Below are 24,193 nucleotides of genomic sequence, written 5' to 3'. Positions count from 1 at the left end.
GAAGAAAATGCGAGCCAACGCTGTGAATAGCCATTTCCCACGTTCCTGACCAGATGCAGCAAATTAAATTGTAATTCACTGAAGCTGTAGTAGCTGCCCGCTTCACCCATAGTGCCTATATCATATGTTTTATGTGCCCTGCATGGGGCCCACCTTTGAAGTGAAGGATCAGACGTAAACGGTTGTATAATGGGCTCCTGGTGAAAGAAAACAAGGTTAAAAGGTTTCCTACCAAGATCAGTTTCTCAGGCACCTATTAAGACTCGCGCACAAAATGGGAAATTGAAGGAATACCTCCAACCACGTGCGCATTTGATTTGCTGATATTTGGCACCAACAGGCAGCCTTGGCCAAGGCAGCATTGGCCTTCTGTGCAGAGTTCACCTGGGAAACTGATGCCCCCTATTTTTACAATGAGCATTGATAGAAACCCTCTCCATCTGGGAAAAGGATTCAATCCGTCATAGACACATGAGCCACAGTGACTGTTGAATCGCAGAGGCCATAGCACAGACGTCAGATGCCCTGCCCTTTTGGAATGACCCAATCTAAATGCAACGCTCATCACGTCATACTGGTGGCGTCATAACGGTCATGTGCACTGCATTTAGATGGGATGATTCCAGGATGACATGAGAACCTGATAACAGTGATTTCACCGAGTGCATGTATAGGCATATATTACATATATAGTATATATGCCAATATGTAGATTGCTACACACAATTTCTACATATTACATTTACAAGCACTGCACATGTTCTAACAAAATCATTATTGGAAGATAATAATAATATCTCATTGAGCTCGTTTTTTTGTAGTAGAAGTTTTTTTATTACATATCAACAACAGTGGCAAAATAAAAGCTACCATTCACAACACTTTGGATGACACCATAGTGGCACTTGCGCTAGTTTAGCTGAACTGAGGCCACTCAGTGGGAAGGCGATTACAACAGGGAATGGAATAATGCCACATATATTTATGAACGCACACACGTGCACCATACACATGCACACAGAAAAACAGAGCATAAAAAATCATTGTTGATGCAACCACATACATAAGACTGAACAACAAGTGACTTTGCAAATGTTTATTTCCTGTTGGTAGGTTGTTTTCAGTGAGTTTAGTTGCAATCTACAGTACGGTACATATTTGTGTCACAATGGATGTAAATACGAGCAGGCTGGCCAAAAACGCACGTGACATCTTCAGCGTTCCTAATGTTTAACAGAGAATGACGGTCGGCTAACACTTACACATCATACATGGCTAGATCTGTAGCTATTGCCCTCACCTTTGCATGCAGTCACAGTGTTAAAAGGCAGCATAGGTGTTAGATTAGAACAGGCGGGCACGGGTCCTGGCACAAAGAATAAAATGAGGCCCTCCATCCAATAATCCTCCCTAGTCTTTGTCGCCCACTGGGCTCCACCAGCCCAGGGTCCCCGGTGTATTTGCACTGCCGGCACATTCGATAGTTAGGCCACAGATTAGAACTGCCGAGCATTTAATTTCCGTAGGAGAGTAATAGATTGTTTCCAACTCCACCTCGCCCCCGCCATACCTCTTGTTTTGGGAATCCATCAAAATCCAACCATAACAGTTCATTAACACAGTTGTACAAAATAAATTAATCATTAACAAAATAGTATTTATTTTTTCGGGGGGGGGGGGGGGAGAAGTGCAGCCTTATAAGAAAGCAAAGCATAAACACAACTGTGGATAATGAGTCAATGAAAGTAAAAAAAAAACATTATATTAAAGTATTTATAATACTTTTTGCCAGCTTTAAAATATAATTGTAAATGTAGCTTTTTTTTAAGTAAATTTGTTTTAACAGTAGCACTACTAAATGTTAGTATAGGAATAACTGTGTTCATGTGTATAATTGCAAGGCTATATAATTAAAGGTAAAACCTTTAAGAATATTGTACAAAATGATTATTAACAACAAAGACAAAGTTTAGCTTTCATATAAGCTCACAATAACATTACTAGAATTATTTACAAGGCACCAAGCTAAATATGGCTGAGAGCAATTAACATTTAGGGAACCTTTGACCTTTGAAGCAAGAAGTGGTAGCATTTGATTGCCCCTTGTTAGAAATACCTTACATCACTGTTGTAACGTAGATGAAACGTGAAGCATGTGTGTTAATTAAATCGTCATCGGTTGACAATAACGAACAAATAACAATTGCACGACATTTCACACCACTCTTGGATTTTTAAAAAAAAAATCTGTTGCAGGCACAGAAAATGTATTTCTGAACTGTTTTTTTGTTAATTTACGTCTACCGCTGCACTCCTCCCCAGCTGCAAATGCAAACAAAAAAAACAAAACCAGAAAATTGTAACAGTGTAAAAGAAATACAATACAGCTTTATATAACAGCACCTAAAACAGCACCATATATGTCATGACGGCAAATTTAAAGAAGAGGTAGTTGTGGCTGCTGAAATAATATATATGTCAACTGTTAATGGGCGGTTCTTGATAATTATCTACAACAACACACGTTACCTAGAGGCAAACCGAAGCGGTGGGGGGAATTGAGAAGAGGTCGGGGTGGTGGAGCGTGGTGGAGCGTGGTGCAGGGGGATCAGAACCCTGCTGTGGAATCTCACAAACCGGGGTGTGATCGTGACACGATGATTTCAAATATTTAAATTGTACTGCCCAACAGCACTTGGGGGTGATGCAGCCTGTGATCCCAGCCTCTGGCGGAGTTTGCGCCCGCAATGCCGCACGTAAAAACAAAATATCTTCGTGTCAATCAAATACGTGTGTCCCTACCCCCCCCCCCCCATTTCCGGATTAAAGGCGGCGTGTGAGATCGCCTGCAGTGGGAGAAAGCGTCATGTATGTCGTTGCATTCGTGATTATCATGACGTTGGATCGCCTCATCCTTAACACTGGTTCCTTTAAACGCGTGTGGGTTCATGGAACGGTTCACGAGCGAGGCAAACGCATTTAATACGGATTGTTTTTACTCATGCAATAGCGGGGGCATACGTTTTAGACGAATCTTAATGTTACTACTGGCCTGAGCCCCAGTTATTGGAGTAGGAATGAGGTAATGAAAATTCATATGTAAAGGCCTCCTGCTACTTTATATGCACACCGTATGCTGTATATGTGCTGAATACAAATAAAAGCCATTCTTATGGGGCAATGTTTATCCAGAAATAAACAAAGCGAGCCACCCCCGTGGACCTCCAACTGATTGTTCAGTTATATGCAGCGCAGCGGCGCGCAATCTGTTTCACAAATTGCGCCGTTCTTCACTGCTTGTGGATGAATGAACCTCTAGGCAAGTCTCAATTTCCGCAGAAATAAAAGTCATCCGTTCTTCTCCGGGGAGCCGCAAAACGCGTCGCCGCTCGCTGCTCTGCTGCCGTCTCTCGCTGCCGGCCGAAGTCTCTCGTCGACGGCGGGGCCGAGGTCACGGGATTGGGGGGGGGGGGGAGGGAGGCTGGGGGGCCCACGCGGGACTGAGGGTGCCGACGGGGAGGCCGTTATCTCTGGCCGATGCGGCGGGCGCGGTTCGCAGCCCGGGTGCACGAGGCGCAGCACACCGTCTTGTAGTAGTTGTAGACACACAGCCGCGCCTGCACCACCACGTTGCAGTTGAAGTACTTGTCCTTGCAGTTCTCGTCTGCGGGAGACAACGTGGGCGGTTACACACGCCTGGTGGATGTTTGCTCAACGCGCGCAACGTGCGGCGTGCGTTGGCTGCGCACGGTGCAAAAGAAGTTCAACATACACATACTCTTTGGTTTTTTTGGTATAATAAAAGGCGGCTTAACTCAGCCCACCCCCCCACGTCCCTTTCTGGCTCCTCCCCCCCTCTTAACCTGTATATAATCCCGGTCGTCTCAAGAGCTCCCCACTTGGTACAGCTATTCTGCTCTGACTGCTCCACCTGAAGACGGAAGCTTGTGTTGCCTCCGAAACGTCGTGATTTAATTTAGTTGTTTTCTTTTTATTTTTTATTTTATTTTACCTACGTGACTTTACCGAAAAAACCAAAGAGTATGAATCCTTGCAGTCACGAAAGCTTCAAATCTAGACTTCAACATACACGCGTACGTAAAAATAAAGATATATCATGACGATCGAATACCAACGTTAAACGTTTCGGGCAAAAGCAATCACTGCTCAAGCTTTTGACTAATGAGCGCATATGTTTGTCCCAGTTAAGCAAGGGTCTCGAGAATCGTATCGCAAAAATTGTGGATAATATTTACAACACAGCGTATATATAAACAAAAAATATACAGTGAGGGAAAAAAGTATTTGATCCCCTGCTGATTTTGTACGTTTGCCCACTGACAAAGAAATGATCAGTCTATAATTTTAATGGTAGGTTTATTTGAACAGTGAGAGACAGAATAACAACAAGAAAATCCAGAAAAACGCATGTCAAAAATGTTATAAATTGATTGGCATTTTAATGAGGGAAATAAGTATTTGACCCCCTCTCAATCATAAAAATTTCTGGCTCCCAGGTGTCTTTTATACAGGTAACGAGCTGAGATTACGAGCACACTCTTAAAGGGAGTGCTCCTAATCTCAGCTTGTTACCTGTATAAAAGACACCTGTCCACAGAAGCAATCAATCAATCAGATTCCAAACTCTCCACCATGGCCAAGACCAAAGAGCTCTGTAAGGATGTCAGGGACAAGATTGTAGACCTACACAAGGCTGGAATGGGCTACAAGACCATTTCCAAGCAGCTTGGTGAGAAGGTGACAACAGTTGGTGCGATTATTCTTAAATGGAAGAAACACAAAATAACTGTCAATCTCCCTCGGCCTGCGGCTCCATGCAAGGTCTCGCCTCGTGGAGTTGCAATGATCATGAGAACAGTGAGGAATCAGCCCAGAACTACACGGGAAGATCATGTCAATGATCTCAAGGCAGCTGGGACCATAGTCACCAAGAAAACAATTGGTAACACACTACGCTGTGAAGGACTGAAATCCTGCAGCGCCCGCAAGGTCCCCCTGCTCAAGAAAGCACATATACATGCCCGTCTGAAGTTTGCCAATTAACATCTGAATGATTCAGAGGACAACTGGGTGAAAGTGTTGTGGTCAGATGAGACCAAAATGGATCTCTTTGGCATCAACTCAACTCGCCGTGTTTGGAGGAGGAGGGATGCTGCCTATGACCCCAAGAACACCATCCCCACCGTCAAACATGGAGGTGGAAACATTATGCTTTGGGGGTGATTTTCTGCTAAGGGGACAGGACAACTTCACCGCATCAAAGGGACGATGGACGGGGCCATGTACCGTCAAATCTTGGGTGTGAACCTCCTTCCCTCAGCTAGGGCATTGAAAATGGGTCGTGGATGGGTATTCCAGCATGACAATGACCCAAAACACACGGCCAAGGCAACAAAGGAGTGGCTCAAGAAGAAGCACATTAAGGTCCTGGAGTGGCCTAGCCAGTCTCCAGACCTTAATCCCATAGAAAATCTGTGGAGGGAGCTGAAGCTTCGAGTTGCCAAACGTCAGCCTCGAAACCTTAATGACTTGGAGAAGATCTGCAAAGAGGAGTGGGACAAAATCCCTCCTGAGATGTGTGCAAACCTGGTGGCCAACTACAAGAAACGTCTGACCTCTGTGATTGCCAACAAGGGTTTTGCCACCAAGTACTAAGTCATGTTTTGCAGAGGGGTTAAATACTTATTTCCCTCATTAAAATGCCAATCAATTTATAACATTTTTGACATGCGTTTTTCTGGATTTTGTTGTTGTTGTTATTTTGTCTCTCACTGTTCAAATAAACCTACCATTAAAATTATAGACTGATCATTTCTTTGTCAGTGGGCAAACGTACAAAATCAGCAGGTGATCAATTACCTTTTTCCCTCACTGTATATGCTGCTGCAGTGACTACATTGTAGCTATTCCTTACAATAGATGGTTCACACGGTTCATAAAATCTCTGGTTCATACATCACGATTAATACATCTCTGGTGGCTACACCTGTCGGGCACAATAGGGAAATTAAACCAGGCAACTTAGATTGGACTGGGTGTCTGTTGCAACGCTATCAGCCAACAGGACAGTTGCAGTATTCCCAACACCATACATGTGAATTTTAATTGGGCATTGCTCTAGGCAGCATACACCTACGCAGTGCTTAGATTCCGCTGATATGAACAGCACTGTTTTAGCGTTTTAGTCCCCGTTAACTGAACTCCATCTTCATCAAGGCTACCAGAGCAAAAATACACAAAAACAGGATTACAATCCGGGGGTTAAGGGTTAGAATGCAACAGAGCAACTAGGGTACAGGTACAGCTCTTTGATACATCCTCTACTGGTCATGTGGGGGCTATTTGACTGCACTTCACCACCTTGGTCAATGCGGGTAAGGTGAAGGCAAACCGCACAGATGCGGAAGCACAGAGGTACAGTACAACAATGTATTTTTGCCGTACTGCCCAACCGCTGCCCCGCCATGTGCTCGCCCCACGCCATGTTAAGAGTAGTCATTTTTCCTCGGAATCTTCACGGAACCCGGCCCACCGATCTCAGGGATGCACGCCTGCGTGTTGCAATCCTCCCTGTTGCTGGGCTTGAGCTCGGCGTCGCAGCTGCTGCTGGGGGCGATGCTGTCGTCGAGGCATCGCACCTCGCGCACTCGGAAGCCGGTTTCGCACGACTTGGAGCACTGCAGCACGGGGTGGGTTGGTTTGGGGGAGCGCGGGGAACAGGCGCACGACCACGCTGTGAGAGCTCAACTTTATTTTTGGACGCAACTTCGACCGAACAGTTGGGCTCGCTGAGTTTGGCATCGAAGGAATGTGTTATCCACTGCCGATGCCAGGTAGGTCTATAAGAGGGAGGGGCATTGAGACGTGTTCGAGATTTACAGACGTTCTGTTTCAGGCTGATATGCTGAAGTGCGGAAGACTCAACATTATTGCTTCATCGTATGATTCATCAAAGTGACCCCAAACAGGAATGCATATTTTCATGTAAGAACTATAAATCATAAATCACTCAATATTAAATCATAATTCACTCAACATTATTGCTTCATCGTATAATTAATCAAAGTGACCCCAAACAGGAATGCATATTTTCATGCAAGAACTATAGATCATAATTCACAGCTCATTGACAACGCACTGCTGGATTAAGACTTCCCTATGCAGTATCAGTCCTGGTTTCCTGTTTGTTACTCATGTATGCTGCACCCAATGTAGCCAACCATGCTAATCGGAGGTGATTAGGTGGTGGGGGGGGGGGAGGAGTATTGGTAAAGGGAAGGCACAGGCTCAGTTCAAATATTGCTTGTAGCTGCAAGGTGAAGGAAGGTCCCCAAGGATGCCCTAGGTGACTTTGTTGGTGCTGCCATAGCTGTCCCAACTGTCCTGAGGGTTTATTGTAGTGCTAGACCCTGGTTGGTGGTTCATCCCAAGCTGTGCCACGGTGTTGCTCTCTCTCTCTCTCTCTCCCACTTTTGTTTAGTTTTGTTTAAATTCCTATTAAGATCCTAAAGATGTGATCGCATTTAGATGGTACGTAAATTCACATTGTTATTGTGGTAAGGATTGGCCGACGATCAAACTCAGGTTCTCAAGAGTTCATTGCGCAATGCACGAACCACTACACTCCCACTCAACCTCATATATTTTTTATATGAATGTTAAATTAAAGTAAAATAAATATTGAATTTGTTTTTGGCTGGTACCACATGTTTTAACCTCAATTGTAAAGCAACAAAAAAACACCCCAGCATCACCTATTTACATTTATATATTTATTTCGTCTGTTTCAAAGACGACTCATAAATTCTGCATGGGTGAATGGATTGCCTGTTAGTTAATCCACGCCTGTGCACCTCGGAGCAGCCAAAGCCCCCCCCCCCCATGTGGCAGTTGGCTAAAGCCAACTGCTGCTGACCGACCGACCGACGGTGCTCACCGCGCTCCATGCCGTGGTGTACCATCGGGCGCCGCACGCACGCAGGTGGCACGGCTGCTGGCTCGCCGGCTCGGCCAGGCCGGCGCAGGCGTCGCGGTCCGTCGCGGAGAAGGAGCCGTTGGTCCGCTGCACGCAGATCACGTCCCGGCTCTGCGTGCCGTTGCCGCACCCGACGGAGCACTGCGGACGTGGCCAAGCGGACAAGTGTCGGGCCGTCAACTTGAATCGATAAACCGATTCTCATGCTTTATGTTAACGATCAGAAATTCATCAGACGCAGTCACTCGTGTCAACACTTATGTATTACACCGTGAATTATGCTATTTGTTTCTGGCTACTTGGAGTTTTGAGCCTGTGAGCCGAAGCAGTCTACGATGTTCAGAATCCTTCCAGGGGTGCTCTCCCTTTCAAGTCCCCTGAATGGTGTCTTGCAGGAAAGTTTGGATACATTTGCTAGCTCTACGGATGTGCCCAAATAACTGCGGTTGTCTTCGCCGTTTAATGGCGTCAAGGGGGGAGTGTCGTTCTTTCTCTCTGATGCATTTGCAGGTTGTGCCACGCGCTGTTCAGCATGATGTCCCACGTTTTACCCCACGTTCTGGGAACTTCAGAAACGACTTAAAGGTACAGCCCCCAAAAAAACTAATCAGAGGGCTACACAGCACAACAGCGAAACCCTATGCAAGAGGTCACTTTTTCTGTTATTATTGAATGGTAATTATGCGCCATGCATCCGTAACCCTGCCAGCCCTCCCCACCAGCCCCTTACTTCCTTTATTAATGAGAAACGTGTTCTCAGCGCGGCCGTTACCTGTCCCCAGGGCCCGGTGAACCATTCCGCTTTGGTCTCACAGCTGCCGTAGTTGCAGGCTTGTCTCTCAGGCGGCTGGTCGCTGGAGCAGCCCTCCAGCGGGAGACTGTTCACGTGGTTCATCAGGCAAACCACCGAGCGGGACTGCACTCCTTCGCCGCAGTCTGCCGAGCACTGACGTGGAACAAAGACAAAGGTCCTGTCTATAGCCTCGGCAGGCTCTGTTGGGGCAAGTGCAAGTTATTAAGCGGGCACGGCACACGAGGGCGCGGTGTGGCCAAGCCTTTGTTGCCCCACCGCTGATTGCTTGCATACCGCACCAGGTGCTCATTTAAGGCGAGGGCTTCAAACAGAGCCCTTGCCTGTTAATATCTGGCAGTTTGACAGCATTGGTTCAAGCAAGTGTGACGCTGCTGATGAGACAATGCATGTCAACACCGAGTCTGCTTGTTTTGCACCAATGCTGCTGAAATGATGCACTTATAAAAGGCTGTGCGTCTTATGGGACTATGTAAAGGAAACCTTAATTATCTACGTGGAGGAACAGGTATATGTAAAGGAGGTGTATTGTTTGAGTATTAAATTTGCCATTTAAGTTGAGTTCACCTTTGGAGAAGTCCAGGACCGTGTTCAGATATTTGTAACTGAAGTTGGCCATGACCAAGAATCAAACTCAGGTTGCTGGGATCACAAGGCAGTGCGCTAACCACTACACGACTGCTCCTCCACACCAATACATGGTGTGCGCGTGCATGTACGCACACGCACATCATGAAAGAAGGCAATTAAAATGAAAGCATGCTTTAACTCTCGGCATCTTCACACTATGATGTGCCGATGTGCCGTGTGCTCTTTACGTGGCAGAGACTCGACGAGGAGATTAACAATTACCCAAAGATGCCTTGTACCAGGCACTGGAATACAAATATGTATTGCGTGCTTTAAGATGTATAATTAACAGGACAACAGCAGTATTGTTAATGACTGATTTGCACGTGCTCGCGAGAGAAGTCAAGACTGACCTTGCAACCGATAAACTGGACGGCACTTGTGAATCATGGGAGTTTTATTAACGGCGTGTATTGGCACGACGATTCCCCCGGTTCTCAAGTCTGTTATTTTTTTTTGTTACCTCCAACGATGGTATTAAATAATGCATAACTACAAAGGAATGAAAAACGCGGGGAACTTCTAGACTTAAAATTCCCGACAGGCCCCTGTCTGGGCCACAAAAACCCTCGAGGCTGTTAGCAGACTGCCACGCAGAGTCTTGCCCCACAGGTGTAAAACAGCTGTTTTATGAAATCATTAGGGGCGTGCGCTCTTGTCCTCCCTGCAGACAGAGCTCATTGCTCAAGCTCCGGCATGCCTCCACCACTTGCTTCCGCATCGCACAGTGTGCGTACCTTTTTTGCCCTGGTCGTTAAACTCACGTTCGTCCGTGTAAAATGGAAGAAGCCAATGGCACAGTGACAACTTTGGCCGAGCATGGCACTTGTGTAAAGCATTTCTCTCGTTAGAACTTTTGCAGACATCTGGGGTACTTAAAGAGCTATGGGAGGTGCAACAATCTAAGGCTAATGACAGTTTTGTACAAGGGCTCCTTTTGCCAGATTTTTATGAAGTAGCCAGTTTTTTTCATGGAATATATATATGCTTAAATAGCCAAACACTTACCCATAGAGATGCTCTGTGAAAAAGGGGGCAGCATCCATCTCTGGCTATACAATAAAATGTCAGGCAAATTACATCGTGTGTATCTTTTGAGACTATTGAAAATTGTATGCAAACTATTGGTGGATCTCTCTAGCGCACAGCATGTATGTGCAAATCGCACGTCCAAGTTTAAGTCTGTATTGGTGGATGAAAAGACATTAATGATCTGGTAAAACGCTAAATAGTTCACATTTACATTAATAACATTTCAAAGCTGGCAATACTGTATTCTAGTGGTTTGTTTGTTAGGTAAAGCACTTTAAGATGCCGTGGTATTTAGGGGCTCAATAACCGCAAATCCTCATCCTTAAATGAGCAAAGGAGGATTGTGTCATTCTTGCTGAATAATTCAATATTCTTCTGCCTCGCCCCCCCCCCCCTCCCGCTCCCAAACCCACCCAGTAAACTGTGGTCCCACGGCCTTACCCGCTCGCTCCAATCGGTGAGGAACCAGCTCTTGGCGCAGGCCCCCATGTCACAGTTCTCGCTGTCGGTGGGCCGCAGCTTCATGTTGCACTCGCCGTCGTCCACCGCGTCACCCAGGTTACTCACGCACTTCACGTCGCGGCTCCGCTGGCCCAGCCCGCACGGCACGGAGCACTGCCGAGTTGCCACGAGACGCGCGATGAACAAAGAAAGAACGACAAAGATCCCCCCCCGTGTAGCCTTAACAGACTGTTGGGGTAAGTGCTGTTAGCGAGCACCTATGAACGGTGCATGAGGGGGGGTGGGTGGCCAGCACCACGTCCGACTGCCTTTGTCTCGCCAGTGGCGATGATTACACACCGCACTTGGTACTCATTTAAGGCTGAGTCGAACCTAGGGAAGGCCCAGGACCGGTTCAGGTAATCTTCACTGGTGTTTGGCCGTGAGCGGGAATCGAACTTGGGTCGCCAGGTTCGCAGCGCGCTAACCGCTACGCGACCGCTCCACCCACACACGCGCACATAACCTGCATTCCCGAGCATCTTCCGTAAATGTCATGATGTGCACTCTGCTTTTTCTCGTACGGCATTCTTAAGATGTTGCATTCGGATGCTTCGTAAATTGTTGCCATGTTTGAACGACCTTCATTCGAACTCTGCCGATTCATTGCCGTTCCGCATTTGGTCCGCGTTTACTTACTTTTTGCATGTTGTGTTAAATCCTTTAATAACCGTACAATTAAATACACGTACTTAAACATTAATAATATGGGTATTCGGGGAGGGGGGCAGTGGCATAGTGGTTAACACACTTCACTTTGAACCTAGCAACTTGAGTTACATTCCTGACCACGAGTAACAGCAGTGCCGAGTAATATCACCTGGAAATTCAATTATCCCCATTCAGGGTCGCAATTCGACATTGTGATGAATGTAGCAGCCACCTAAGTGGGTGCAGGGGTCACGTGAATCCATGATGTATCACATGAATCGAAACGTCTTTAACCTGTGTTCCGTAACCCATGTGTTCCTCACCTGTGTGCACTTCTGTTCCATTTTCTTGTGTCAATGTCCATGCTTCTGAACCGTCTTTCATAGCAACTAGTTAGTATGTCAGTTAATTGCTTTTTCTTTAGTCCTTTGCCCAATGGTATGTCTTTGGCTGAAACTCTCTCTTCCTATAACTATCATAATTTATAATATTATAGTAAATTTTCCGCCCTCGAGAATTTTTATTCATTTCACTGTACGGAGCTCAGCTTCCTTCACGTCGCCCAGCAGCATTTATTTCTCATTGCTTATTGGGTCAGAAACATCTTTGTTTATGGTTCTTATTATTAAACAAGAGCCCGGTACAAAGCGAGCGACGGGGAGAGAGGCCTGGTGCCTACGGGGAAGGGGAGAGAGAAGGCGGTTTGGGCTCACTGCCCCACTACTCACGCAATGGGCAGCGTTCAGGAGCATACTCTTTTGTTTTAAACACGAAGCTACTCATGTAACCCCTTCACTACCTCTCCTTCTGTGGGAATTGATTCTGAAGAGCATTCATGAGGGGCATTTAGGCACTCCCCCCTCACTTTTTTTCTAATTCTTCTCCTACAGAGGGGTATCAGAGCTTAGGAAGACACCAGGGGGTTGTAGATTTTATTGAAAGAGTGTATTGAAACATGCAGTTTAGGCGTGTTATCATTGCACTGTAATCCGTAATTTGTTTGTGCTGATGTCAACCTCCCCACTTTCATATCCTCTGTGTTGTGTACCTGAATTGTCTTGTTCATCAAATGTTTTTTTTTTTGGGGGGGGGGGGGGGGTGGGGAGGGGGAAGGAAACCGCGAAGCTACTCACGGAGCTCCACTCGGAGCGGATCTGCCACTCGCTGCAGATCTTAAGCTGGCACGTGGTGGTGGTCTCGGGCTTCTCCAGCGTGCGGCACCGGTGTGGTTGCACCGTGGTGACGCGGCCCGCGTACACCTGGCGGCACAGCACCTGGCGGTGCTGGTTCCCCGTGCCGCACGTCTTGCTGCACTCGGACCACTCGCCCAGGTCCCAGCTGCAAAGTCCGCGAAGAGGATCGCGTGGGACATGGTTGCAGAGACAGAGGGAGGGAGGGAGGGAGCGGGCGATAGAAAGAGAACAGCGTGTCCTTCACACCCACTCGCGTTGGCACATGTACGTTGTACACGTAGAGCAGTGGTTCTTCACTAATTTTTAGAGGGGGGCCACTTTCGCCGATGAGACATCATCATTGCGTGTGAGGGCTGCGACACCATTTGTCGCCATCTGGGTTTGACAGCAGCACGATGATGACGGCGGGGGGTGTTTTAACCATTTGTGTACTGTCTGGGGCCGCATGTCAGGGGCCGCACTAAAGGCCACCAGGGGCCGAGAGTGGCCCGCGGGGCCTTGCAACGAAGAACACTGGCGTAGAGAGCCCTTTTGTCAATCCATGGCTGGATGAGGATGAGATACTCCCCAAGCTGTACAAGCTGTCGTGTATGTATGTATGTTGAAGTTTGTTTGCACCGTACGTAGCCAACCGTGCTAATCGGAGGTGCGGGGGAAGGACAGCAAACTATGGGTGTCTGTGTGAGTCTATGTGGGTGTATGTATGTTGAACTCCTTTCGCACCATACGTAGCCAACCGTGCTAATCAGAGGTGCGGTGATAGGCCAGGGTCATGTGACATTTCGCACGGGGCAGGGGTTCCACCCAGCCATGAGAGGCCAAAGATTGAGAGGCCAAGCTAAGAGAGGTCGTGGTTGTTTGACTATACTTCACTACGCTGAGCAGTGCGGGTCAGCAAAGATGGGGAGCACAGACATTGGAGCATAGTACCGTATAACAAATAATGTTACTACACTGCCCCCTGTTCACAACGTAGTCCTGCTGCAGCCTCCAACACCTGTTTTTTTATGCGTGGTGATCGCCCATCTAAGGACTATCCCAGCTCAACCCTGCGTAGCACTATCCTGAAAAATCTGATGAGGTTGGGAATATTCTGGGAGATTTTTGTCAAAGGCATTCGCATACAACTTGCATTATAGAGCGTCTGCCATCAACCGTGTCTCAAGACGCTGCGCAAACAGTGGGATATGAGCAGTCCAGGGAAAAAGGAGGTGTGTAGTTATGCTGAATATATATTTTTTAAAGACCAGAAATAGTTATTTATGAGCAGAGAATAACGGAATAGTGAGCCTGAACATGAACAAGGGCACGGAGTCAACAGCAAGGATGGCCAGCAGGAGAGATTTCCAGACCCGGGAACAGCAGAAGATATGGAGAGACCTCCCACTATAATCTTGTTTTGTAAGGCTGTAAGCTATAAAAACGCCAAGTTACAGTTGTTGAAATTAATTACCCACTCGGGCTTTGTGATGCAAATAGACATTTTATTCACAATTCTCCCAGATCCCGAAAGACAGCTGTACTTATACAAAATAACTTTCGCGCAGATTTGTTATTCATTCGTGTAAATACGGAGAACATTAGCCAGATATTGTATACAGCTACACATACAAATCAAGCAACTTTAAAATGTAATCGCGAAGGCTTGTGTTGATGAAACTTGCTATGCTGATCAATGATATATGACATGCGTGTTGCTTATGTTTCATAGAGAAAAATTATGACCACAAAATGCACTTTAGTTTAATCCAGAGTATTTCCTTCTAGAGGAAGTCTGATCCGAAGCAAATGTGATGTAAAAAATAGATTTCTGTAAAGTTGTAAATTATTATTGGGGCAGTCAGAAGTTGAGAACTACCGTGGGATTTTAGGGGCCTGGCCTGGCAGTTAACGGTGCCATTGGCTGCACCAGGAAATGGTAGAAAGGCGCCTGAAGGCATACTTTGTGCTCATTCTTTGATGCTGATTTGTGGTGAGCTGGCACGAAGGTGACAACAACAAAAAACATTGTAAATAAAATAAAACCACTGTACTGCTGTTGCGTACTGAACAGTCAGGGTGAGAAGATAAGCTATTCAACCCTGGAGCCTAGGCGATTTCATGAATTGTTGCAATCCAGGGTCATGGTTCAATTCCATAATTTCATATTTGTCACACTGCGGTAACTGCCGTGTTGAGGTGCACCACCCAGACGGAGGCCTGGAACAGCAATTATAACGAACCACAATCTACTCTGTGGAACGGGTGGAAATATCCACTCCCCCCCCATCTCCCCTCACCCCCACCGCACCTACCAGATGTTCCTCCATTCAAGGTCACATTTCTCGTGAGTAATCAATTATTTGTTTTGGAATCGGTGTGAATGATAGCGCCTCTAGTGGCTGCAGGGATGACGTTGAGCCCGTCACGTACAACATACACAAACCGTCGATTGTTAGAAACGCGACGGAACGCACGTATCTCGTGAGGGTGCGAATTAAACATTAATCAATCTAACACGTAGGCTTTCGCGACCAATATTATAACAAAGGCTTTTTGGGTTAGGAACGCGTAAAATAGACCTTATCGTGAGCAACGTTAATCGACGATCAACTGACGCGGCATCATCATCATCGTCGTCGCTGGCACCGCGACCGAATGGTGACCGTTCAATGGGGGGAGGCAGGGGGCAGGGGGTGGGTGGGGGGGCTCTCACAATGCGGGGCAAGGCTGAACGTTACAGGGCTCCTCCTCCTCAGGCGGCCGCGACGACGAGTCGCAGTTGGTGTCGGACACCTCCTCTTGGGTGGTGCGCCTCACGCAGCGGAACACTGGCAGCTGTTTGCCTGCGGGGGGGGGAAGCAAAACGGCCGCCGGGATTCTCCATCACAATAAGCGGGACATTGTACCGCCCCCTCACCCCCTACCCCCCCCCCCCCCCCCCCGCTTGACCGTCGTCACCATCGGTCAGCCACGGTCAATAGCACTGCTGGATGAGCGCCGCCCCAAGCCTTTGCCATTTTCCGTAATTTTATTTTAATTGTACCAGGTAAGGCCCCGCTGAGTTATGTAGCTCTTTTTTCAGAAGCGACCTGGCTGCCCACAAATGACAGCTCAGCGAAGTGGCATATCACGTGGAAATGTGTAGAGGCCAAATACTCTAAAAGCATTTTGTTGATTCTGAATGTGGAGGGAAAAACCGGACGACCTGCAGTGAAATCCACCTGACCACGGTGAGAGAGAGAGAGAGAGACACGCAAACTCAAAATATACAGCAGGTGCCAGGGTCGGGATCGAACCCAAGACCTCCTGTATACCAACCAAACGAAACATGGTTGTACATCCAGAAAGGCATTTATTTAATAAAATATTAAAGAACTTAAGAATTTTCACCGTTATCACAAAAAGGTTATGTTTTTGGAGAAATGACGTGTAAGGTGACCCCATCGATTTTGCAAATAAAATTTGAATCTAATACAGTACATAGAAACCCAATAAATGTATTTGAAATAAGTAGAGCGTTTGATTTGCAATATTGCATCGGGGGAGCTCATGTCGGCGCGGCGTGTGAGGTCAGCAGCAGAGAGTCAAGGGCAAGGGGTCAGGGAGCGATGGGCACGCGAGTGGGGCAATCGTGGACGTACAGGTATGTCCGCAGACACCACACGTACAGATGCACTGTGCACAGCAGAGTAAACAGCTGTTGATAATAATGTTCTCTAAATACTGTGGTGTGCTTACTATTAACTGCCATTGTTTTAACCATAAATAGAAATAGTTTTCGCATAGCTGTGTACGTTGTTGCGATGCTCATGCTATGCGTTTACATACCGTAAATTCCAGACGAGAAAGCATACCTATTTTAAAACACGTGCTTAACAATGTGCTTATACAAGCGACCAGTGGTGAATAGCATTTCTGTCTGCATTTTCTACAAACCTGCATTTGTGTAGTAGTAGAAGTAGTAATAATAAAAACAACGATTTAGAGCCATTTCTCAATCCACTGCTGGATGAAGGCCTCCTTCACGTTCTGTTGCTCATGGGGGCTGTTTGACCATACTTCACCACGCCGGCCAGTGTGGACGGTGAAATGTGAACCCCAGGACTGGTTGCGCTATCACCCGCCACTGACGTTATCCGTGACCGGGAATCTAACTTAGATCTCGCTTGTGGCCTTATATACATTTGAAGGGAAAAAATTGTATCAGTGAAATCAGCTTATGCGCAGCTGGTTAGATTGTTGTATTGCGCACCCATGAGGGACGGCAATGGCTTTGGGATGCTTTCATCCAGCAGTAGATAAATCAAAGCTTATGATGATGAATAAATAATTACTAGAGTTTAGAAGTGTGTATGTTTGTACAACCCTTCAACAACCCCCATGAATGACATGCCACGGGGAAGGCCTTTATCTGCAAGAAAGCTGCAAATTATTATAGTTATAATTCATTTATAACTGTGCAAAACATTTCTATTGAAAAATAATTATTTATAGGAATAATAAAAAAAGTAATTTCAGTGGTCAACAAGCAAACGTAAAACATGCCTCACATTTGTCATCATGCAGAAAATGTTGGAATAGGCAGATTATAATGCAGTGTTGATGACGAATATTGTGAGATATTTATTACTTTATTTGTACTCAGTACTTTAAAATATCCTTTCACCTGGAATCAATCCTTGGATTACTTGCTATAATAATAACACCACCGATGGAAAAAAACAGCCATTCCACACATGTAGCCTTCGGGCCATGTGGATGATTTGTGCAAATGTATTACTCGAACATAAGGGCTGCCTTTACTGTGTTCAGCACGGGTGAAACCAGGCCATTATTTCTAACTGAATATTTTCTTGGTCGCTTGTAAGACTGGAGGAGAAGCTGCCATGCTCACGAGCAGCCTCAGCTATCGGGAGAGAGATGTACCAAATGTGGTGTGCCCGGCGGAAAAAAAAATAATTCTGGGTTGTCGACCCGGACAAATCCGTCTGAAATCAAATGTATGGGTGGGACGGCTCACCTCTGCCGCAAGTGGAAGAGCATTCCGTGGTGCCCACCCTCTTCCAGTTATAGTCACGGAGCCAGGGAGACGCAGGTGGCACGCCAGGCTGCCCGGGTCCCAGGTGACCGCCCGCAGGGTCCGTTGCAGTGTGGGTAACGGTCGAGTGCCCTCCTCTGCCGCCGCCGGCGCCTCCTCCTCCTCCTCCAATGGCTGAGCCCGACAGCTGCCCGTTGTACGCCTCCTCTGCCATGCCAACATCGTTCGTAGACATGCAAAGTCAACCCGCTTGCAGTGCCAATTGGTTAAATGGGTTTTACGTGCAAATAGACGAAGCATAGCGAAATAACGCAGCATTGCATAAATATGGCACATTATACGCCGACCTCAATTTTGCTGGGGGTCAAATCAGAGAGTATCTTCAATTACAGCAAATCAATTACCGTACAGAAAATGAGACGTTGTGAAATGTGTTAATTTACGCGGTTGAAGTGATACTTTTTTTTGACCTTGAAATTATATTGCAGGTTATTATGTAACAATGCCATTTTTTCACGATAACAGCTTATATAACACGTCTCTTAAACGTTTTGTTAAGCCATAGATTTAAAATAATTACAGCATTAGTGTATATATGTTAAACACTGGTACTCTAATGTACTTACATAAATATTATCCAGTATGACTTATGTATGCTTTTACCAATGTGACCCTACTAGGCCAAATTAGTAATAACTGTGTTGCACTTCTTTCGCTCCAGAATGTAGCCAATTGTGCTAATCGAATGTGCTGGGGAAGGACAACAAACTAAACACAAAAAGCAGTTCTAAAGAAATTAGTGTTCATTCGACATTATTTAAAAGTGCATAGCCCCAGTGGCTTCCTAATATTGGTAGGAAGAGCGTTCCAGACGGCCATAGAAGCAAATCTGAAAGCGTGCGATGTAGTGACCGTATTTGTTCGATGTATACTGTACAGCCCTTTGTCAATTCACTGCTGGATGAAGGCCACTCCACACTGCATCACTGCATCATTTGTCGGTGTTGTTTGATCATACATGCCAGTCAGCGTAGGTCGGTTCAGATATCACTCGCAACAGTTGTTAGCCGTGGCCAGAAATCAAACTCAGGTCGACAGATTCATAGTGCGGTGCTCTAACTAATGCGCTACCGCTCCCCCAGTAACTTCCTAGTTTAGTGACAAGTAAAATGCTATTGCAACAAAAAAAACATCACAAAAGTCATGCCAAATGAGACTGTTAAAATCCAAAGTTTATGAAAATATATCCACATTCTGTACAGTGAAAGCCCGCGTGCCAAGATTATGACTCTTTTCTTCATCCTTACCGCCGTTGCAAGCCCCTCCCCCCGCCCCCAAAACATATATATTTATAATGAACTGCTTATGGGAAGTTAATAAGTGCTGGCGTGCTCACCCAAATTGTGATTGGGCGGATTCGGGTCCAGCTGGCTGCTCACCACATTATCTGAAGGCAGGACGTACTCGAAGTGAACCCCGGGGTTCGACTGCTGGTAGATCATCTGTTGAAGTGGAGCAGCATAATTACAACCCACATAGAATACGAAGCGTCTATAAACGCCACTCCTCCTGTTACTGCAGAAGCGCTTGCTTGTGTAAGCATCCTGCCGTTTAGTCTGAGCGACGTCTTGGCATTTGGTTGGGAGCCAGGGGAATGTATTGCGGATCTCAGTTTGTGGCTTACGTAAACACAAGTAGAGCATGGCGAGCATCGGCAATTAGAGAAGTGCCCTCTTAAGGGATTGTTTGCTTTTTCAAACATTTCACAATGTACATTTACGGCACAAAATAAAACATTGAAATGGGCGTATGCTACCCGCACGATCATGGTGCAATGCAAAGCGCCCCCTCTGTATTGTGATACGGTTAAACGAACACGTCGCTTTACAGGAACATGAGTCCGTCCAGGCAAATCGCTGCAAGTGTACCTTAGGGCATAACGAGTAAATCTGCAAAAGTTACATCAGACCTTTCCGATAATCTGCATTGCAATATCCATATAAACAGTAGTTTAATTTCCCGTAATAACAAAAATATATCCAATCTTAACTGAAAGGCTAAGTCAAGAGAAATGCGGTGGAATGAACAGGAAACACGCATCAATCATAAGTCACTTGAGTCAGCAGACTATGCGATGAATTAATGCACCCACAAATCAGGTTTTTTTTAAGTGTGTGGGAGGGAACCAGAGCACTCTGGTTAAAAAACACACCACGATGAGCACGGTTGGCTACGTACGGTGCAGAAGAAGTTCAACATTCAGACGAACAAAATACAGTGTGCTTCAAAAAGATGTTAACACTTCAGAGAATTTGCAACAATACCACGAGAAATGTGCCGCTGGCTCTGGGCTCTGGAGACCACCTGGAGAAGATTCCAGGCCACGTGTTGACAATGATGGCGAACAAGTGGAGGCTCTTTGACTTTTTAAAGCTATTAACATACATTAGTTATCACGTTACCGTGTATTATCCGTTCTTTTTCCGTTAAAAACGATAGTCCCACTTAAGTGTAAACATGTTTTTGAAGCACCCTGTATAACACAAACGAGTGAAACTTACAAAGACGTCCAGAACGTCAGTCGTTGGCCCGTCCGCGATGAAGGATTCACCGGCGGTGCTGCTAATCTCGTTCGGTCGTTTGTACATGAACATCGTCCCCGCGGCCTCGTATTTTCCTGGCCGGTCGATGGCCCAGTTCCCGTTAATGATGGACTGTCCAGCGTGACTCCTCAGGGCTGGCGGAAAAGGTAATGCAAGCAAAGGATACATTAGAGCGCTCAAACACACGCGCCGCCGGGTTTTACATGCAGGCATTATGACTTGGCAGAACTCTGTCGGTGCGTTTGCTCAAGGGAAGCAATACCTCGATTCAGCACGCGAGAAAAAAAATCCAACCTCTGGATCCCTTATAACCGAGCTTAGTGGAAGTCCACATATGCACTTCCACGGAGGCAATCAATTTCCCCTGCACGCCATATAACAGGTCGCTTAATGACTGTGACCTTCATCATTCAAAGCAATGGGTATCTCCTTTCAGATGCACCCAGGATTACCAGCTGTGGAACAATGTAACATCTCCAAGGCACTATGAATGAAGTTCTCAGGCAAAACAACAAAAGGGGAGGGGGGTATATTGAAGCATCCCACACAAAAGCTGGCGGGCACAAACACTGCACGTTCTAAGGACCCACGTTGGCACTTTGATGGATGGTCACTCCACGCAGCCATGGATCTGCTTGTGCAAACAACCGAAATAAGAGGCACTGGAAAAAGCAAGCGAAGCATGCGGCTGGACATTAATAAGGCAGATGGACATGACCCCCGTTCGCATTTATTATACGGTACCAAAAAGGACCCCTCGCAAAGCGGCCTGTGGCCGCATGGCGGTGGGGTGAAAGGTCAACGCCGTGGGGTTTTTTTTTCTTCCCCCGGCTTTGTTTCCACTGCGGCTGAGCCTATGAGTTATAAAGATCAGGTGCGTCCCGCATTGCGGACGCGCGTGAGAGGGCGACACGTCGGAAGAGCCTTTTAAGAAGCCTGAGAAAACGGCGGCTTTAAAAAAATAACGGGAGATTAGTCACAGGGCTAAAGCGAACAGCAGTCCGTTGTGGAAGAAGAAAAAAACCCACCACCCCATCTGGAAACGTAGCTCGGCCACGACTACAGCACTGCCAGCCTTCAGCAAAAAGGAATGCGACTCGGCGCACAATTCCGCACGGCCGTCTCGCTCGCGTCCACGCACGCACGCTCGCGTCCACGCACGTGGACGCGAGCGAGCGAGCGAGCGCACGCGCCGAAAGCCGCTCCGCTTTCAATGACTGAATTTGTCAGTGCTGCGGGACGCAATGGAAGCACCCCGGTGGGTGGGGGGGGGGGGGTAGGGGGCTTGCGGTGACCTTCGGCGCGACGAGGGAGCCACACTGCGAGTGGCTCAGCACGGCCGCGGCGTGACAAGTGATGGATGGGCCCTTCACCCTCGCCCTGCTCCGGCTTTGTCTCTTTGCCGTCAAGCCATCCCACAAAAAAAAATCTTAGACGAAGAGCTGGGAGCTGTGTCTGTCAGTGGGGCCACCAGTTAGCCCTGTCACTGAACAGCTGTTTAAAAGTGAAGACGAACACGAACCCCCCCCCCACTCCCCACGCCGGACACACTGACGGAGCTGTGTCTGTCGTGCAGTGACACTGGTTAGCCCTGTCAGGGGACAGCTGTAATGGTGGCAGACAGTAGATAAATCTTGGCAGAGCTTTACACTCGACTGCACTGCACCAGGAACCGATGGTGTGAATGTGAATGCACAGCAGGTGGACATTCCGTAGGTTTGTTGGGGGGCTAGTGGGGGGGGGGCGCGAAGGGGGGGGGGTACAGCAAGCAGAAGGTCACCCATTCCCTGTCCGCTCGCTCCAGCCAGCAGCGGCAGCAGCCACCTCCCCAAAAGTGAAAAAAAACAAAACGTTGAGCTCTTTATGCGCAAAGTATTTCAAGGAAGGCATTCAAGACAGCTGACAAGTGTGTGTTTTTTTTGTGCAAAATTGACTTAATGCCAGTTTTTCCAGTGAGGAATTTTTGAACGCTAGCACAAGGAGGGAGAGAGAGAGAGAGGAAAGCAAAGCATTTCTAGAAAAATATGTATCTGTTCCGTCTAGATGACACTATGTGTTATATAAAATACGCAGTCAAAACGCATTAAGCACGTGTTACCAATTAATGTTTTTTTGAGAATTACGGGCAGTGCTGTTGCTTCTCAAGCTCCTGCTGTCTTTGTCGTCTTCAATCGTTTAGGAATGAAACTCCAAAGAGAAAGCGATGCCAGGATATTAGGTGGGTTTTCAATCTCCGTCTTTACACATTAGCCATGGAATATAAAATGTGCATGAATGGTCAAGCCTGCAAAAAATAAATGAAACAATGCATGCGAGCAGACGCACACTTTTAATGCCTCATTGCAAAAACTGTCTTGACTCCTCTTGTGCATGCATAAGCCATGCACTGCACTCCAACTAAGGAAGTAACGATTTACCTCCCTCCACCCATCACAATTCAATGACTTGGTCCGACTCGGGAAATTATCTTTTTGCCATTACACTCAATGTAACGTGGACATAATATAATAAGAATAAAGCATAATAATTTAATTTTATTACGTTTATTTTATTATGTTTTATTTGTATCATTTTATTTCCATTCTACGTGACTTTACCGAAAGAACCAAGAAGATGAATCCCTGCAGTCACGAAAGCTTTAAATCGAAACACGCACAACACATTCCACGAGAAAATAATCGATTCTCAAGCGCACAATTTGGATGGATGTGTCGAATGCATAAAGAATCGATTTCAACCGACGAACCCTTGCATTGTTGCCCGCTCTACAGCACTAATACTCCGGACTTCAACGAACAGCCTTGGCAATACAAAGTGGCGAAAGGCACAGAGGGGGCTGCTGGTGGCAGTGTTAATAATTCCACCTGATGTAGGAGTCAGAGCGCAGGGCATGACAGGAGGTTAACTGAGAAGCCAAGAGCAAGCCCTTTCCCATGAACTCAGTTCAGTACTTGGCACATCTCCCTAATCCAGTCCATCCACACTCAGCACCTCCTCGCAAAGTGCAGTAATCTGATCTCTTGCCATCCCGCTGGTCCTCAAGACACTCAATGCCAACATTAATTTTCCAAACACATAAATACCAAGCGGCTTTCCAAGTTAGCAATTTCATCGACTGTTGGACGACCCTTTTTGTACCGTGTATATAATGTTTTACTTTGTTGCGACCCAAATAATAAATGTTCATGGATTAAACGAAAACAAAAAAATCGTTACCGAACTACAAAGTGCCGCACAGTTGTTATAAACCAAATGCGCAGAAAACTAAATCAGCAGTTAGAGAACTAACCGCTTATTTAAGTGACTAGGAACTTGAAAATGTAAAAAAAAATATTTAAACAGGGGGAAAAAATGCTTAAGACTCAAAAAACAAATTTGTTATTATTATACATAGATCTCAAAGCTCCTGGGGATGAGGGCTTTGTCCAAAAAGGCAAAATAAAGCCATTGATCTCGTTCAAACACAAGCGAAGGTCACGGGCACCCAAGGCCACCCCATTGGAGTTTAGGTCGACAGAGTCTGATGCCTCAAATTCAAAACGTGCGGACAAAACAAAAGCTAGAGGAGCCACACTCCTTCCGTTGTCATATTCATCAGCGTCTGCTCGCATGTAGCCGGCGGGACATACCAATCAATTTTCTGACACTCTTCGTTTTTTCGACGATGTTTCTATAAAGGTCGTGTTCTCGGTCACCCTGCGACATTCGTTTTTGTTTGTCTCGCTCAAGAGTAGAATGTGGCCAACATCGGTATCG

The 24,193-nt window shown here is 46.5% G+C and overlaps 1 protein-coding gene across 3 annotated transcripts in view; it reads right to left on the bottom strand.

The window, feature by feature from the left end:
• Nucleotides 1-1,081: 1,081 nt before the first annotated feature.
• Nucleotides 1,082-24,193, bottom strand: part of THSD4 (thrombospondin type 1 domain containing 4) — a 147,551-nt gene continuing 124,439 nt past the window's right edge. For all 3 annotated transcript variants that reach the window (XM_032950224.2, XM_032950216.2, XM_032950207.2), the window contains 10 exons: nucleotides 20,396-20,571; nucleotides 19,231-19,336; nucleotides 17,817-18,041; nucleotides 15,510-15,639; nucleotides 12,755-12,959; nucleotides 10,911-11,084; nucleotides 8,769-8,942; nucleotides 7,958-8,137; nucleotides 6,554-6,698; nucleotides 1,082-3,664 (listed from right to left, as the gene is read on the bottom strand). In XM_032950224.2, the coding sequence (XP_032806115.2) occupies nucleotides 3,525-3,664; nucleotides 6,554-6,698; nucleotides 7,958-8,137; nucleotides 8,769-8,942; nucleotides 10,911-11,084; nucleotides 12,755-12,959; nucleotides 15,510-15,639; nucleotides 17,817-18,041; nucleotides 19,231-19,336; nucleotides 20,396-20,571 (1,655 nt within the window). In that variant the 3' untranslated portion in view covers nucleotides 1,082-3,524. The remainder of the gene's footprint in view (nucleotides 3,665-6,553; nucleotides 6,699-7,957; nucleotides 8,138-8,768; nucleotides 8,943-10,910; nucleotides 11,085-12,754; nucleotides 12,960-15,509; nucleotides 15,640-17,816; nucleotides 18,042-19,230; nucleotides 19,337-20,395; nucleotides 20,572-24,193) is intronic.

This window comes from Petromyzon marinus, chromosome 1 (assembly GCF_048934315.1).
Source record: "Petromyzon marinus isolate PM22_M1 ecotype Great Lakes invasive population chromosome 1, UKy_Petmar_22M1.pri1.0, whole genome shotgun sequence".
NCBI classification, from domain to species: Eukaryota; Metazoa; Chordata; class Hyperoartia; order Petromyzontiformes; family Petromyzontidae; genus Petromyzon; species Petromyzon marinus.
Note: the sequence above shows the minus strand (reverse complement) of the source record. Positions and strands in the feature narration are given on the sequence as shown.